Source organism: Oreochromis aureus, linkage group 14 (genome assembly GCF_013358895.1).
Source record: "Oreochromis aureus strain Israel breed Guangdong linkage group 14, ZZ_aureus, whole genome shotgun sequence".
Taxonomy (NCBI): Eukaryota; Metazoa; Chordata; class Actinopteri; order Cichliformes; family Cichlidae; genus Oreochromis; species Oreochromis aureus.
Genome location: NC_052955.1, coordinates 29,397,537 through 29,415,103, shown reverse-complemented (window position 1 = coordinate 29,415,103; position 17,567 = coordinate 29,397,537). Strand labels below are relative to the sequence as shown.

Below are 17,567 nucleotides of genomic sequence, written 5' to 3'. Positions count from 1 at the left end.
CAAGAAATAATCATTAGGAAAAAGTGAAACAGGTTTAAAACGAGGCACACAGCATTAGGTCTGTGGTTTGTTAAATGTTTTACAGTTAGTAGTATCATAATTCTGAAAATACTGTTTTAATTTCAACACACTGAAACTCACAATTCAAAACAGAAGTGTGTTGTTTGTGTTAAACTGTTTTACCCAGTGTCCTCTGCAGGTCTGAGACTGAAGTGCAGCTGGTTCTCAGAGGGATGACCTGCCAGGCTGTACTTCAGCGTCACACAGCCCTCTGCTGCCTCTGAGCTCTGACACAGAATTACAGTGTTAGAAGTCACGTTAATTACTGTCATCAAATACCTAAACAACAACATGAGGCTGCTGCTCCTACCTGTCCAGTGAGCTGGGCATAAATCAGTGACCTCTGACCCTGGAAAAGTGTTGTGATGGGTGGAGAGAGGACAGTGACAGACACTTCCTGTGGTAAATCCCATGTGACTGAGATGTCGACCACAGCTGGCTGCAGAGCAAATCGCAGCGACTGCATCACCTGAAAAATAATGAAAAACTCTTCAAATATGACACTCAAGTCCAGCCAGAAATTAGTTGCCATCTGCCCTCACATAATTCCCCTGCCTGTCTCATTCAGCTATGTATTTTTGCACTTGTTCAATAAAGTCACTAAACTGATCGCTGTCTGTTTTGGTTTCTGCCATCTTTTCTGTCGGCCTCTGGGCTTTGTGTTAGTATGAACTGAACAGGAAATTGGACTAGGTGGATCCAATTTGCACAGGAATTGTGAAACAGGGTGCCAGATAACATGAATTCCAGCAGATGTTGCAGTTCCTAGGTGGTCAATGTAAACCTATCGAAGACAAACACAAAAAGATACTTGATTCTTGAACTCAAATCAGATCTCACGTCCAGTGCAGCACCCATTTCTCCATCCTCAAAGCCATCGCCGGCGTTCACTAAGGCCACTCCGCCTGTCACACCCCCATCGCTTTCAATGAAACTAATGTATTAGAGATGCAGTATCCCCTGCCCTCGACCCGTTCGCTGGTGAGTTGGGTCGGTGTAGGGGATTCCTTTTGCAATGATGATGATTCGAAGCACTTGTATTTTGTGGGGATGCTGAGGGGAGAAGTGCTCGCCTGGGTCGAAGCTTACTTCACTTTTCATCAGATCGCTACCTGCCCATATGAGGGAGAGAGGGGTCAAAAAGAGCCTTTAGCCTCACTGCACCCAATTTTGTTCCTCTCCAATCCAGGTCCCAGCACCGCCACCTCCAGTTCCAGTATCCATTCTGTCTACATGGCTTTCCGTGTCAGAATCTTCCCCAGAGTCCATGCAGATAGGTTGATCGTTGCTAACAGCTGATGAAAAGGAGAGACACTTCCGTAGCAGAAAATGTTTGTATTGTAGCTCTCCAAGTTACTTTATAGCAACCTGTCTAATTAGGCTAAAAGACTCCGTCTGCCGGTAAATTTGGGGATAGGGTGTCCCTCACTTCAACTGAATCTCTGCTTTTCCCTCCGGTCACCCTCAGTCGCAACCAGATCACTAGGTCACTTCAAGCCTCAGCAGATTCAGGAGTTGAGCAGAACCTAATTGATATTAGGTTAACTAATGAGTTACATCTCACTTTGGTCCTGTTAAATCCTCCCATCCCTGCTACAGTCCTTAATAATCAGGTTTTCGCTACCACTACCCACCAGACCAAAGCCATCTGAGGTATTATTACCTCAGGAAATCACCAGACCCAGACTAAAGTTGGCCCCTCCCAAGAACCCTCAGTGTCTACATGCATTTAAAATTGAGAATGGGCACCGGTACCAGAAGTGAGGCTGAACAAACAGACTGCCTTCTTTGAATTGACTTTTCTGCTCCCATTCTCATCCACCCCGACCCCTCAAAGTTGTGTATTGTAGAAGTGGAAGCATCAGATACTGGTGTTGGAGCAGTCCTCTCACAGTACTCAGGTTCTCAAGGCAAACTACAAGCCTGTGCTGTGATGTAGATGACCGTGATTTGTTGGCTGTAAAATTGGGCCTAGAAGAATGGAGACACTTACTGGAGGGGGCAGAGCATCCTCTTGTGATCTGGATCGATCACAAGAACTTAACTTATTTGAGAACAGCCAAGAGATTGAATGCCCATCAGGCTCGCTGGTCACTATTTTTGTACGTTTTAAATTCTTTTTTTCCTACCATTTAGGGTCCAAAAATGTCAAACCTGATGCCTTCCTTCACCAGTTTGCCACAGACATCAGTACCCCTGAGCCTGCCAACATTCTCCCTACTTTGTGTAAGGTGGACGCTGTGAAATTGGGGATGGTAGACACAGTCCAGCAGGCCCTCCAAGAGGAATCTGACCCAGGAACCGGCCCACCTGGACGACAGTTTGTACCTGCCTCTGCACATGCCACAGTGCTCCACTGATGACGACGATGATGATGATGATTTATTTACCACTTGCAGTTGCCTGCAGCGAGATATGACCTCCTCCAACCATACATGTTGCATGTATGGTTGGAGAAGGTCATATCTCGCATACAAACATCACATTGGGTAGAGAGGTCAGAACATGTAGCGTAAAGAAAAAACAATGAAATTTACAACACAATAGAGGAATAGAGGAGAGAAAAAGAGAACTCAGACTGAGCTCCTAGTAGGAGATCAGTATGAGAACAGAAAACAAACAAACAAAAAAAACTCCTCAGCACAAAAATCACATGAACTTCACATCATAACATCATGAAAACATCACAAGCAACAGCTGTGGGTGTGGGGTGAGAGTCTTCTGGTGTGGACAGCAGCAGCTGGTCCTGCAGCAATCAACGTTGCACTGGTCCAGTCGACCCGTCGTCTGCATCGGGTGGGGGAAAGCATCGCATGCGTTTGGGATGGGTGAGGGTTGGTGAGCACTTATCTATGTCAGTGTACGTGTGTGTGTGCATGTGTATGTGTATCCTGTGTTCAACTGAGATAGTGTCCCTTCACCCAGCGAAAGTCAACAGTCCGCAGCCTACACAGGTGGCCTATGAAGGATACGGGTGCAGAGAGCCATAACAATCTCATAATCAAGGAGAAGAATTTGTTATTTTCAACCAGCCGGCCCTTTTAGCGATGTGGGTAGCCAGATGAGAGAAATGATGTTTCCGTTTAGTACGAAAAAGGTGCCTAAATATCCGTCACTGGTCACCGGGTCTGTCAATTTCCTGTTGAAGAGTCATGAGCTTCTCTAAGATCTTATCCACATTGGTTCAATAAGAACAGTCTGAGTACTCACAGTCCGTCCCATCACTTCAATCATAATGGCTAGCCTTGTGGGGTTTCTTCAGTCTTTGATAAGCCAGGGCCGAGCCAGCTCCAATCAGCAAGAACCCTGTTATCATGGTTCCGAATAGGTATAAATCTTCTATGTCCTCAATCCACAGTCCTGCCAGTACACGACGCGCCACTGCTCCCACCCATCCATCGTGTATCCGGCAGGAAATGTCCCTCCAGGACAATCAGGCTCTCCTCAACTTGGGCTTCTCATTGAGAAAATGGTGTCAATTCGGTTCAGGGACCAGTTGATCAAATCCATTATTGTTAAGGTTTTAGAGAACAAGACTAAGAGACTCTCTGAGGGTTAGAGTTAGACGAGACTAGACAAGGAAATAGAAGCCAAGCAGGAAAGATAAGGTGAGAGATAGGGAGAGATGCATCTGCCTCCGTCAGAGCCAAGAGAGACAATGTTTGGATACACATTTCCCGTTTTTTTCTCTCATCCCAGGGTAAGAAGGATAGTCTCTTTACTTCACCGTCATTTTTGGTGGGAATCACTAAAAAAGGATGCGAAAGATTACATAGCTTCATTTTCCATTTGTGCCTGCAATAAACACCACAACCAGTGCTGTTTCGTTTCCTACACCCACTACCCATCCCACACATACCGTGGTTCCATATAGCTCTGGATTTTCTTACTGGACTCCCTGCTTCCTCAGGCAAAACTGTAATACTCACCATAGTTGACAGGTTTTCTAGTCAGGCCACCTTATAGCCTTGAAAAAACTACCTTCACCTGCTGATCATGTTTTCCGACTCCACGGTATTCCAGTGGAGATCATGTCTGATTGACTACCTCAGTTTACTTCACATGTTTGGAAGTCATTCTGTTCAGCATTAGGAGGCCGGGTCAGTCTATCAGATCCAGGTCAGGATATCATACCCAGACCAACAGCCAAACAGAACAGATGAATCTGGAGCTGGACGCTATACTTCGCTGTCTCACTTCCACCAACCCTTCATCATATCTTGTCTGGGTGGAGTATGCACACAGACCTCACACTTCATCCACTACTGGTTTTTCTGCATTTGAGATCTCCTTAGGATAACAACCACTTTATTCCCAGAAACATACAGAGAGTACAGTAGTGGCGATGTCAACATGTCTGGACACGGGCCAGAGAGACATTACACTGGAAAGATGAGCGCCAGTGCAGTTATGCAGACCGCCACAGAACACCTGCTACGTGAGCAAAAGGTGTTGCTTGCTGCAAAAGACATTCCCCTAAAGTCACTGTTATGCAAACTCTCTTCCAGGTACATTTGCCCATACCAGGTGGACTCCATCACGGCAGTAAAACTGAAGTTACCAGCCTCCCTACACATCCACCCAAGCTTTCACACATCTCACAATAAACCTGTGCACTCCAGCTCTCTCTGCGCCCTGTCCGAAACCCTGCCACACGCCAGTCTTGTGGATGGTTATCCAGCCTACATGGTAGGGGGATCTTAGATGTGCACCAGTGCAGTCATGGTGGCCAGTTTTGGGTAGACTTGGAAGGGTACTGCAACTCTGGGTACAGTCCATCTGCATCTAAAGGACAAAGGACACTCTTTCGAGGATGCCAATGTTCACATTTTGGACAGAGAGGACAGATGGTTTGAAAGAGGAGTGAAAGAAGCCATTTACGTCCACTGTGAGCGACCATCTTTGAACAGAGGCGGTGGTTTACGACACCAACTGTCTGCCATCTATAATCCAGTTTTGAGATCCCTTCCCAGACGCCTTATTGCCCACTCACATCCTGGGCCATCTGACCTCAGGAAATCACATGATAGGGTGGGGCCAGGTTTCACAATGAGCTCACCCGAAACCCTGGCTGATTGTGACCCACACCCGTTTTCACACCTTGGCTCATGTGATTAGGTAGAGGATCATCAGGGGGTCCTTTGTTCTTCTTTGGGGGGAAACTCCCACTGGGTTTAAATCTGGGACTCTCCACCATTTGACCTTAGAACTGAAGAAGCTTCTCAAATGAGAGGTGAAATGTCTTCAAGCAACTTAAAGAAGTCCAGACAGTTTTCTTTACAAGATCCTTAGACTACGATGACATGGATGACTGAGAACCTTTACAGACACTGGGCCTTGTGTCAAAGGGGAGACGGCATACAGAACCTCTTAATGAATTTAGAAGAGAGGAGAGATTTTGTCTGTTGGGCAGGAAAAAGTTTTCATGCAAGGCTCCAGACTAACTTTTTGTCATGGGCGCACCGGCACAAAAGTTAGGCGCACTCAAATTTTTCAACCGTATCGCTTAACACCGCAGTTTTACATGTGCACTTTTTTGGGGGGGAAATTGCAGTCCATACAGACAACATTCATTTCTAGATTATTAACTAACAATCTTGTGCTTAAAGTGCTTTGTCAATATTGTAGAAAATGTTAAACTTAATCATCATCTCGGTCTCCTCTGACGACCTGTTTGCTGTTGCATGCTGCTGAAAGGCAGTGGGGAGAGGGGGCACTTGGGCAGTGCATTTATTGCAGCATATAATGTGTTTTCTGGATACACTGCTGCTTTTTCAGCATTCAAAGATTGATGGCACCGTGTCAGAGCACTGGCTATGAATTTTCAGACCAATCAGGCCGTAACTTAACACAAAAGTTATCAATAGTTCTTTTCATCTTTTCTTATAGTGCTTGGAGCGTGACGCCCCCTCCCGCCATGACAGTAGGTCAAACGAAGCACACAGAAGCATCAGCTATGGTTCGTACGTACTGTGTTGTCGGTTGCAACGTTAGATCACACGATAGGGAAGGCAAGAAGCTGGAAAATGGCCTCTCTTTTCATCGTTTCCCCTCCTGGAGGCAACGGGAGGGATCTCATGTATCCGATATTACTAAACGAAGACATCAGGCTTGGATTGCAGCGGTCAGACTCAGACCGGCACGCAAGGCGAGTGCAATGAGTACGAAAAAGAGCACCCATCGGAGGTAACCCCCGCCCCAAAAACATACAAAATTGCGCTCATTGTACGTTAATCTGCACATAACTTTCAGATGAATCACGCACCTGGAATACCGGTGTACATTTAACTTATGTGTATGTACTGATTTTATCTTACATGCTTTCATTATGCAGCTGCAGAGTATGAAGGTGTGCCCCGTGCAGAAGTAATAGATGAAGATCTGACAGAAGACCAACAACAAAATCACCATGTCATGGAGGCTGTGGACAGGAGTTACTCATATCATGTCAGGATGAAGACACAACACTGCTTGATAAGAATGTTAAGGTGTGCTGTGTTTTGGTGAATATGTGCCCCAGTGTGGTTGTCAAACCAGGGTAAGTATGTTGTTGTTTTTTTTAATTCAAGATCTGTTCACATGTACTTAGCAAGTACATGTGCAGGTACACATGAAATGCAAACTATTTACATGGCAACGCACAGCTGGCATCAATCATGAATCGTTCATCTAGAGCAATTTTGGGGGCAGCTGCTGAGGAGAAGTCAATGTTATGTGCAACCTCTGGCTACTCACAACGTGGAGGCTTAAAAATGGACAAATCTTGTACCCAACCGTTTGTGAATTAGATGTGCGTCTCCAGGAATTTATAATTCCAAAAATGATTTGCCATGTATGCGCTGACTCCACAGACAAGGTACGCGAAAATATCTGGATAGGACAACGGCGGTAGGCTGCCTGGGGTTCCGCTCCACTGCCTTATTTCATACGGTTCCACATTACCGATGCACGCTATTTTTTCCAAGTACCGTCTGTTGGCATGTGGGCGCAATTGGTCGCGATACAGCCCTTTGTCTTTTGCGCTGATTTTAAGCATGGTTCTGACAGTCCTGCTTCCAACACAGTGTGTTTGTTTTGATTTGTGGCCTTCTGTCATGGCACCGCGATCCCACAATGCACTGCGGCGTGACGTCAACTCCAAAGCCCTATTACCCACCGCTACATCCACTTCTGTCGGGCCTAGGCTGCTCACTAGGGCTGGGTATCATCACTGATTTCTATAATCCATTCAATTCCGGTTCTCAAAGTCCTGATTCGATTCAATTTAGCCTCAGACAGTCAGAAATATTATAATTCTGATCATTTATCAGTACTGATAGATGTGAGACTTCATCAGAATTGTGAACATCACAGCAGATGCCTTTGTGTCAAAGTAACTGAGAATAAAACACAGAAAAACACAAAGGACATTTTCCTGGTCTGGCGTTTTATAGCAGATAACCTTAAAAATATTCTGCAATATTCCGCAATTTTGCATAATTTTAAAAAGTTAAAATTTCTTCAGTATTGAACAACAGAAAAAAAATAGGCTTTCTTGTCCGAGGTCATTTAAGTGAAAAAAAGAAAAGAAAAAGACAGCAGCCAACAGCGCTGTAAACAACGGTAGACTGGTGGGTAATAAGCGAATGGAAAATGCAGAAAACAGAGATTTGAGACAGGAAACTGTTCTTGAAGTACAGAGAGAGAGAGTGAGAGAGAGAGAGTTGTGCATGAAGTGTGATTTTTATCGTTGTGGAAGCAAAACAGCAAAACTCAGAGGGAATTCATGACGACATTGATCAAATGTGAAGCGCAGTTTGCTGCCGGCTCCCTGAATTTTGGTTGGAGAGAGACAAAACCTGCAGCTCAGAATCAGCGCAAAAAGACGTAAACACAGCGCGGACCCGACGCATCAGAATCGCTGACGGGCTGACGGGCTGACAGGCTGTCGTCTACGGGCCGTCGGGTGAGAAAGTCGAGAAAGTTGATTCTGATGTGTCAGGTCCGCTCTGTGTTTACGTCTTTGTGTGGAATCCGTGTACCTGCTCTCATTTGCTGTTTGGTGGTTGTTGAAATAGTTTGGTGAGCTTTAATCTGAGAATCTGGCATTTCTGACAAAACACAGTTATATTTAAAAGTCAATTCAGGATTTAATGAATCGATATTGCTTTATTCAACATACTCACCTCCCTCTTCCAACTGCACTTTCAACTGGACCACGGCCAATCAGAGAGGTCCCGCCCCTGACTATCTCTGATTGGTTTAGTCCACGATAGGGGCACAATGTGTTTCTGTAGTTGACCACACAGAGAGTTGCAGAGATTTTTTTTTTCAAATATTTTTTAGTTGCACCACTGAAAAATTTGGTCGCATTTCTGACCCAATCGGTCGCACTCTAGAGCCCTGTCATGTGTGAAATAATGTCAAGGAAATCTGTTGAGAAAATTTGTTTATACTCGGAGAAGACAACTGATTTGAAGAGACTTGGGCCAGTTGAAGACGTGCAGACTTGTTTGCAGTCATGGCAGGGAAAGCAGATTGAGGCAGATTAAGCAATCTGCTGATAGTGTCAAACACAAACCTTGGATTGAATTTATTACAATTAACAAAAACAGCAAAATAAGATGTAGTATCGTTTATGAATTGGTTAAATATGGTTAGTAAGAATTCATATGGTGTTATTATCCTCCTTCATAATTGTGTTTAATGTCATACTTTTGGTTGCATCCTGTCAGTCCCCGTGATGAACTGAGCGTCACCTCCTCCTTCCTTGGCCATCCCATTGATGAGAGCAGAGCTGGCCCCTTCCCCAATCCCAAAAGAGAAACACCTGCAATACAACAGTTTTCTTTGAGTACACAGAGGACATGTTGGATATTCTGGTAATTGTGTAGATATAGTTGTGTTTTTGTGGTTTCACCTGTGAGAACCTGAATTCTTCTTCACCAGATCGATCACTTCTTTGGTGTTCCCCACCTCTCCATCAGTAAAGACAAACAACTAGAGAGGAGAGTTGGCACATAAGGACATAATATGAAACAAGCATGTGGTTTTGAGAGCAAACATAAATTGTAGTTACCAGACCGAAAAGCAGCGCACATTTCGGTGCTTTATTTCGGTGCTTTTTTTTCCCTGAGATGTCATACACTTTAGATTCTAGCCAATCATTTTACGTTTCCGAGGATAGTAGGCGGGCCCAGGTACGTATGTTCTTTGAGCAGAGCTACAGATTAAAAATGCCCAAGGCGAAGCGGTCAAAAGTCTGGCTGTACTTCACAGCAAAAGATGCAAACTCAGCAGCCTGCAACAAGTGCTTTAAGCTGATACTGTGATACTGTGCAAAGGAGGTAACACCTCAAATCTGATGAAACACCTGGCGACGCATAGCATTTTTTTAAAAGCCGAGAAATGCGCCGTATTTGATAGCTTGCTGCGAGACCTCACCGTGCACATCTACTGCGGGTGGGTTGCCTGTTATCGGACCCGGAGTTAGCAACATCCCCCAAAAAATCCCGTAGAGTCCTGGCCCCTAGCCCTGCCAGTGTAGCAGAAATGATGACGGATGATGATGGCAGCAGCAGCCGTTCTCCTCTGCGTGAGTAGCTTAATGTTGTTCGTGTGTAATTTACGTTGAGTACGCTAACCACATTATTACATTAATGCATGTAAGGTGAACTAGCAAACACCGTCGTAGTTACATGCGGCTGTCTTCTTGTTTGATGGCAGATACTCCCTTCACCCTGGCCAAAAAGGCTAAAATGACCAAAGAAAAAGTGGAAAACAGTTAAACATGAGAGGTTTTTGGACAAAGTTTGTTTTTTTTTTCCATTGTTTAAGCTCTGCTTCCAGCCAAGAGTGATACCATATATGCCCTATAGCTGCAGAAAAGGCTAACATTGTTATCTTTTTACAAAAAACAGCTGAACATGAGAGGTTTTTGGACAAATTTTGTGTTCTCCATTCCTTAAGCACTGGTTTGAGCACCGTTTAAGCACCGGCACCGTTTCAAAAGTACCAGGTACTGGTATCGGATAAAACCTAAACAATACCCATTCCTACTTATTAGTGCTTTTCTACTCTGCTTGAGCACTCAAATCTCTTTATACAACATGTCTCATTCACCTATACACAAAAAAAACTGCTGAATACAGGCCCTTTTTCCTATGTTGAAGTGCTTTCTATAAAGCATTAACACGCACATACTCACTCTACATCATGCGCATTGGGGCTCAGGAACACATTGTTATGTGGCCGGGATCAAACCACAAACGTTTTGATGAGCAAATTATCTGCTGCACAACCTGAGACATAACTACACTAGGAAAGTGTCCCACTGTATGTTTTACCTGTCTGGGCTGATTTTGAATGCAGGGCTGGCTGTAAATATGTTTGAGGGGCTGCAGGATCTCCGTTCCACCAAGATCAGCCTCCATCTGCTCAACTTTCTTCAGAGCCTCCTCCATGGTCTGCTGGCTGTACTCCACACTCTTACTGCCATCAAATGAACAAATGCACCAAAACATCCATTAAGATAGTTTAACAAAGACAGCAGGGCCATTCTTGGGCTGACTGATATTAGGGAGAGACTTACAGAAAGATGTGTTCATATCTGGACCCGAAACTGTAAATGTTGAAATAGCAGCCCACTGGTAAACTCTTCAACAGGAGGAGCAGAGTATCCTGAAGGGAAGAAGGAAAAGATGATGAGGCCACTGTGTGAAAGGAACGCTGTGATAGAATATCTATCTAATATGACTGTAAGAACAAACGATCAATACCCTGGCACTGCGGATGCGAGTATTACTCATACTTCCAGATCGATCCATTAAGAACACAAACTCTCCACATGAAGCCGTTGAAGACATCACAGACTGGGGGAACTCAGGGTACAGACTCACCATCACCACTGGATCACCCATCAGAGAGCCTGAAACACATGAAAAGGACAGAAAAATGTCAAGATTAAATTTTATAATAGCTCCAACACAATTAACTTTTAGGATGAAGAACGGGGATCAATAATCTTTATTTGCAAACCAACAACTTCACTCACCCGGCTCAGCAGAGGCCTGTCCTGCCTCCACCACAGCAGTGGGCTGGTGGGCGTCTTTGTAATAAATCAGCAGTTCAACATCTCTGTCAAACTTGTGTCCTGCAGCCAGCTTGACCTGCACACCACAAACACATTCATATTTATTCCTCAGTAATAAGTAACAACCACACACAGCAGACACATCAGCACTCTACCTACCGTGGCCTGGGTTTGATCAGTGTTGAGGTACTGCAGAGGGTCCAGGGAACAGTTGGACTCTACTTTAGAGACTGGACGAGGAGAGGACACTCGGGCAGAAAAAGACAGACTGTAGGGCACCAGAGAGGCTGGAACAGAAGTCACCTGGACACCTGCACCTTTACTACCTGCACACAGTATCAGGTTAGAAATACTGTAAACAATAAAGCTGCTCACAAGAAAAAACTTCAGTTGCTAAAAACCTCTGATCCATTTTATTAAAAAAAAAAAAAAGACAGTTACGTTTCAGCTGTTCAGAAATAACTAGATTATCAGAGCACAAGTGATAGAGAATCACACATCTATGTGAGCAGCTTTACAACTCAACAGTCCAGCTGTGCTCTGTATGTTCTGCAAATGTTTCACATACTTGAATTTTAATAGACAGCACTGCAAACTGGGACATACACAATCTTATTTTTTAACAGTTGTGACAAAATGAGAAAATCCCCATAACAATTTTAAATACCGGTATTTACATTTCACTTACAGAATATCAAGCTGACAAAAAAATTAAACAGTGAGAGTCTTTGATTACTCAATTCATCTGCCTCTGGTTTCTTACAAAGTTTATCATATGACACAAATACATATCACTTTTTCTTCTACAAAATAAAGCTGGATCTTGACTTTGTTCTCTGTCATATACTCTCTTCTTTCAGTGTTTTAAGGTTGGTTAAAGACCTAATGTGGTTTAAACATTTCTGGTCCAATTATTTTGAAGTTGTCCTACCCTGAGGTTGGTATCGAGGGTTGAGCACAGCAGGCAGACAGAACCTCAGACCATCATCAGCCTGCACAGCCAGCTCAGTGACGTACTCCAACCTGATGGAGGCGCTCTCTCCTGGAGGCAGACTGCCCACACGCAGAGAGAATATATCTGGACTCTGATCACTCTCCTCCAATAGGAAGGCCTGCTGACCGGAGCTCAGAGCATCATCATACTCCTCACGAGCCTGAAGCACAGGTGACACATGTCAGTGACATTCACTGTGTTTATTTTGAAGCTCACTTATAAACAGGTTATATTTACTGTCCAGCTCACCTTCTGTTTCTCCTTCACCTCAGCTACAATCTGTGTCTGTCCAATCTGAGCACTGAAATGACAGACAGCAGCATCTCCAGGCAGAGGGAAGACAAAAACAGCCTCTAATGGTTTGTCCTCCTTGTTCTCGTAGTTCAGAGTGGAGACCACTGTAGCCACATGGTCCCTCACCTCCAGCTCCACCTCAATGCTCTTCAGAGGAACTGACAGACAAACAAAATTAGAATAAATGCATAAACCATACAAATGTTTTGCAAACGGTTGATTCACAGATTCTGTCTTGTGTTACATTTCAGCCACACAAAAGTCAACCATTAACAAGCTGGTACTTAAACCTGACTGTTCAATAGTGTCACAATGTTTGTCTATTTTTATTGAGTTTATTTGTTTATTGGGTTTATTTTTTGTTTGTTTGTTTGTTTTTGTCCATCAATTTTCTTCTTTGCTTTTCTACTATAATGTTATACTCTGCATGACTTGTCCCCATATGCAGCAGCAGCCAACTACCCGGGATGCATATGGTCAACTTCACAGAGTGAGCTTGGTGCCATGCGTATCTCTTCACCAGTCTGTGTGGGAGATGCAGATGTTTTTATTATTTATACTTTGGTCAGTAGAAGATGAAAATGGCCATTAACCTCAATGCAAATCTCATGTTGAAGGTTGAAACAATTATATATTATTATTTGTTACTACAACTGACAAAAGTCTTTACATGTTGTTACATGCATGTTACATGAATGAAAAGAGTCTGCAGAGAAAACTTTATTTCCTGTCAGTACCTGGTTCCCTCTGGAGAGTTAGCAGACCACAGCGGTTCATCATCATACCTGTGAAACAAAAACATAGTGATATTAATATTAAAAACAAGACATAATTCTTGTCTATGCATGACTGAGAACCTTCACAGACATCTTGTCTATGCAGCCTGGAACAATGCTCTACTTTATATATAATATATTTTTTTAAATTCCCCGCTCGCCTCTGTGGGTGGTCAATCTTTCAAGCTCGGGTCCTCTACCAGAGGCCTGGGAGCTTGAGGGTCCTGCGCAGTATCTTTGCTGTTCCCAGGACTGCGCTCTTCTGGACAGAGATCTGCGATGTTGTTCCCGGGATCTGCTGGAGTCACTCGCCTAGCTTGGGAGTCACTGCACCTAGTGCTCCGATTACCACTGGGACCACTGTTACCTTATGCATGTGTTATTTTCAGACAGGTGGGGGTTATGTCACCTCCCCCCCTCCTCATCATTAATGAACTAGTCCAGTATTAACTTGGGCATGACTTAACCAAATAACCAATACGTACCTATTATATGTCAGCTGATTTATCAATGAAGTTTTGACTGGTTAATTTGATTTTTTTTTCTTTTTCCTGTCTTGTATTTAAGCAATTTTCTACAATGTTTTACTATGACCCTGATGAAGGCCACAAGCCGAAATGCGTTGGTCAATTATTAAAGTTGTTCATCTTCCCTCAATTGTTGCTGGAGTTCCTGCATTGTGAACACTGTTACCTTCACCATCCACATTTTCTCGAGCTCTTCTCTGAGCCCTTGGTATTTCTTGAGCTTCTAGTGTTCATTCTTTCTGATGTTGCGCTACATCAATCACTACGGCCGTCTTCTTCTGTTTGTCTACCACCACTATGTCCGGCTGGTTAACCACCACCATTTTTTCCATCTGTGTTTGGAAGTCCCACAGGATCTTAGCTCGGTCATTCTCCATCACCCTTGGGGGCGTCTCCCATTTTGACCTCGGGACTTCCCGGTAATACTCAGCACAGATGTTCCTGTATACTATGCCGGCCAATTGGTTATGGCGTTCCATGTATGCCCTGCCTGCTAGCATCTTGCACCCTGCTGTTATGTGCTGGATTGTCTCTGGGGCATCTTTACACAGCCTGCACCTGGGGTCTTGCCTGGTGTGATGGACCCCAGCCTCTATGGATCTTGTGCTCAGAGCTTGTTCCTGTGCTGCCATGATTAGTGCCTCTGTGCTGTCTTTCAGTCCAGCTTTGTCAAGCCACTGGTATGCTTTCTGGATATCAGCCGCCTCCGCTATCTGCCGTGCAGGGGACTGTCCTTCCATGATGGCTCCTCCTCTTCCTCCTCTTTCTTGGGTTTCTGCTACCTGAGATATTCACTGAGCACACTGTCAGTTGGGGCCATCTTCGTGATGTATTCGTGGATGTTTGTTGTTTCATCCTGGGCTGTGTTACTGACACTCACCAGAGCCCGTCCTCCTTTCTTCCACTTAGCGTACAGCCTCAGGGTATGGACTTGGGGTGAAACCCTCCATGCATGGTCAGGAGCTTCCTTGTCTTGATGTCAGTGGCTTCTATGTCCTCCTTTGGTCAGCTTATTATCCCAGCAGGGTACCTGATTATGAGCAGGGTGTAGGTGTTGATAACCCGGATCTTGTTCTTACTGTTCAGCTGACTCCTTGGGACTTGCCTGACCCTCTGCAGGTACTTGGTGATAGCAACTTTTCTAGCGGCCTCTTCATGGTTTCCATTTGCCTGTGGGATGCCCAGGTACTTGTAGTTGTCCTCTATGTCTGCAGTGTCTTCTTCTGGTAGTTCGATCCCCTCAGTTCTGACTACCTTCCCTCTCTTTATCTTACCATCCGACCACACTTTTCCAGTCCGAATGACATCCCGATGTCATTGCTGTCTATCGTCGTGGTGTGGATCAGTGAATCGATGTGCTGTTCACTCTTGGCATAGAGCTTGATTATCCATGCACAGGAGGTGGCTGATAACAGTTCCATTCCGTAGTCGGTATCCGTAGCCAATCTTATCAATGATATCAGGGTTAAGAGAGGGTTAAGGCCTCTGCAGAAATGCAGTGGGGACAGAGCATCCATCTCCTTGGTGTATACATACACACACACACACACACACACACACACACACACACACACATACATCATATTATATATATACTGTATATATCATATATATAACATGATACATACATATATATATACATACATATACATATATATATATACACACATACATACATATATATATATATGTATGTGTATATATATATATATATATATATATAAAAAATATATATATATACATATACATATATATATATATATATATCCATATATGCATATATATGGATATATATATGAAAGTAACGGTAAATTACCGTTTATGCAATAGTAATCCCTTACATTACTCGTTACTTGAAAAAGGTAATCAGATTACAGTAACGCATTACAAGTCATGCGCTACTGCCCATCTCTGCTTACAACAGATGGAGCACTGGTGTTGTGCAGGATGTAGGATCTAGTAAAGATGCAGGAGGAGAAATGTACTGGTGAGTTAACAGCATATCACTGCATCATACACCAGGAAACGCTGTGTGGTAAAGTCCTAAAAATGGAGCATGTAATGATCACAGTAACGCAGACCGTACATTTTATCTGAGCTAAAGGTTTAAATCACCGTCAATTTCAGTCTTTTATGTGGAAAATAGATTCAGAGTTTGCCGACATTCCTTATCATACAGAAGTCCGTTGGCTGAGTTGGGATAAAAATTCTCAATAGAGTTTTTGAGCTCAGCAAGGAAATCTGTCAGTTCATGGACATGGCATGTATGATGTGGTGAAGGCATTTCAAGTGAAGCTGTCACAACTGCACCAGTGCAACCTGCCTCCCTTTCCCTGTTGCCAAGTAATGTTGAACAAAGTCGGCACACTTTGCTCCATCTTGTGTGTGCTTTCATTGATACCTTGATTGATTGATTGATTGATTGATTGATTGAATCGAATCTTTATTTTGAACATGTTGAAAAAGTACAACAACATAGAATTAAAAGAGACAAATAAACAAAGCAAAACAAAATGAGCAACCACAACTACAAATAACTTTCATGTTCAAAAAGGAGCAGGAAGTAGCATAAGCTTATTTAATCCCACCCCTTTTCCACTATCTAGTAATCAATAGACTACAGAAATACCTCCTTGCACTTTTTTATATGTACACACATATATATATATATATATACATATATATATATATATATATATATATATATATATATATATATATATATATATATATATATATATATATATATATATATATATATATATATATATATATATATATATATATATATATATATATATATATATATATATATATATATATATATATATATATATATATATATATATATATATATATATATATATATATATATATATGTGTATATATATATATATGTATGTGTGCGACATGGTTCACGCCTACTGGCTGAAGAAGCTGACTGCACTCCACGAGCGTCTGGCAGCACAAATGAACCAGCTGCTAGTTAACGAGAGACACCGGAATGGCTAACCCGAAGGTCGGACGGTCCTGATCCCCAAGGACCCCAAGAAGGACCGGTCCCATCCAACTACCGACCAATAACCTGCCTCAGTACTACATGGAAGCTCCTGTCAGGCATCATATCGGCTAAGATGAACAGGCACATGGGTCAATACATGAGCGGGGCACAGAAAGGGATTGGCAAGAATACCAGAGGCGCAAAACACCAGCTACTGGTAGACAGAACAGTCAGCCGAGACTGCAAGACCAGACTGACCAACCTGTGCACAGCCTGGATTGATTACAAGAAGGCCTATGACTCAATGCCCCACAGCTGGATACTGGAATGCCTAGAATTGTATAAGATCAACAGTACCCTAAGAGCCTTCATCAGGAACTCAATGGGGATGTGGCACACAACACTAGAGGCCAACTCCAAGCCCATAGCACAAGTCACCATCAAGTGCGGGATCTACCAAGGAGATGCTCTGTCCCCACTGCTGTTCTGCATAGGCCTGAACCCCTCAGTGAGATCATTAACAAGACTGGCTACGGATACCGACCACGGAACGGAGCGGTTGTCAGCCACCTCCTGTACATGGATGACATCAAGCTGTATGCCAAGAGTGAACGAGACATCGATTCACTGATACACACTACCAGGCTATACAGCAATGACATTGGAATGTCATTCGGACTGGAGAAGTGTAGTCGGATGGTAACAAAGAGAGGGAAGGTAGTCAGAACTGAGGGGATTGAACTACCAGAAGGCAACATTGCAGACATAGAGGACAGTTACAAGTACCTGGGGATCCCGCAAGCGAATGGGAACCATGAAGAGACCGCTAGGAAAGCTGCAACCA

The 17,567-nt window shown here is 43.6% G+C and overlaps 1 protein-coding gene across 5 annotated transcripts in view; it reads right to left on the bottom strand.

Annotated features, from left to right (window-relative positions):
* Nucleotides 1-17,567, bottom strand: part of LOC116313237 (von Willebrand factor A domain-containing protein 5A-like) — a 45,403-nt gene that overhangs the window by 22,574 nt on the left and 5,262 nt on the right. For all 5 annotated transcript variants that reach the window (XM_039598103.1, XM_039598104.1, XM_039598105.1 and 2 more), the window contains exons 2-13: nt 13,157-13,204; nt 12,375-12,577; nt 12,063-12,285; nt 11,291-11,457; nt 11,093-11,207; nt 10,818-10,966; nt 10,631-10,719; nt 10,386-10,530; nt 8,960-9,039; nt 8,755-8,869; nt 371-529; nt 184-287 (exon numbers count right to left, since the gene is read on the bottom strand). In XM_039598103.1, coding sequence (XP_039454037.1) covers nt 184-287; nt 371-529; nt 8,755-8,869; nt 8,960-9,039; nt 10,386-10,530; nt 10,631-10,719; nt 10,818-10,966; nt 11,093-11,207; nt 11,291-11,457; nt 12,063-12,285; nt 12,375-12,577; nt 13,157-13,204 — 1,597 coding nt within the window. The remainder of the gene's footprint in view (nt 1-183; nt 288-370; nt 530-8,754; nt 8,870-8,959; nt 9,040-10,385; nt 10,531-10,630; nt 10,720-10,817; nt 10,967-11,092; nt 11,208-11,290; nt 11,458-12,062; nt 12,286-12,374; nt 12,578-13,156; nt 13,205-17,567) is intronic.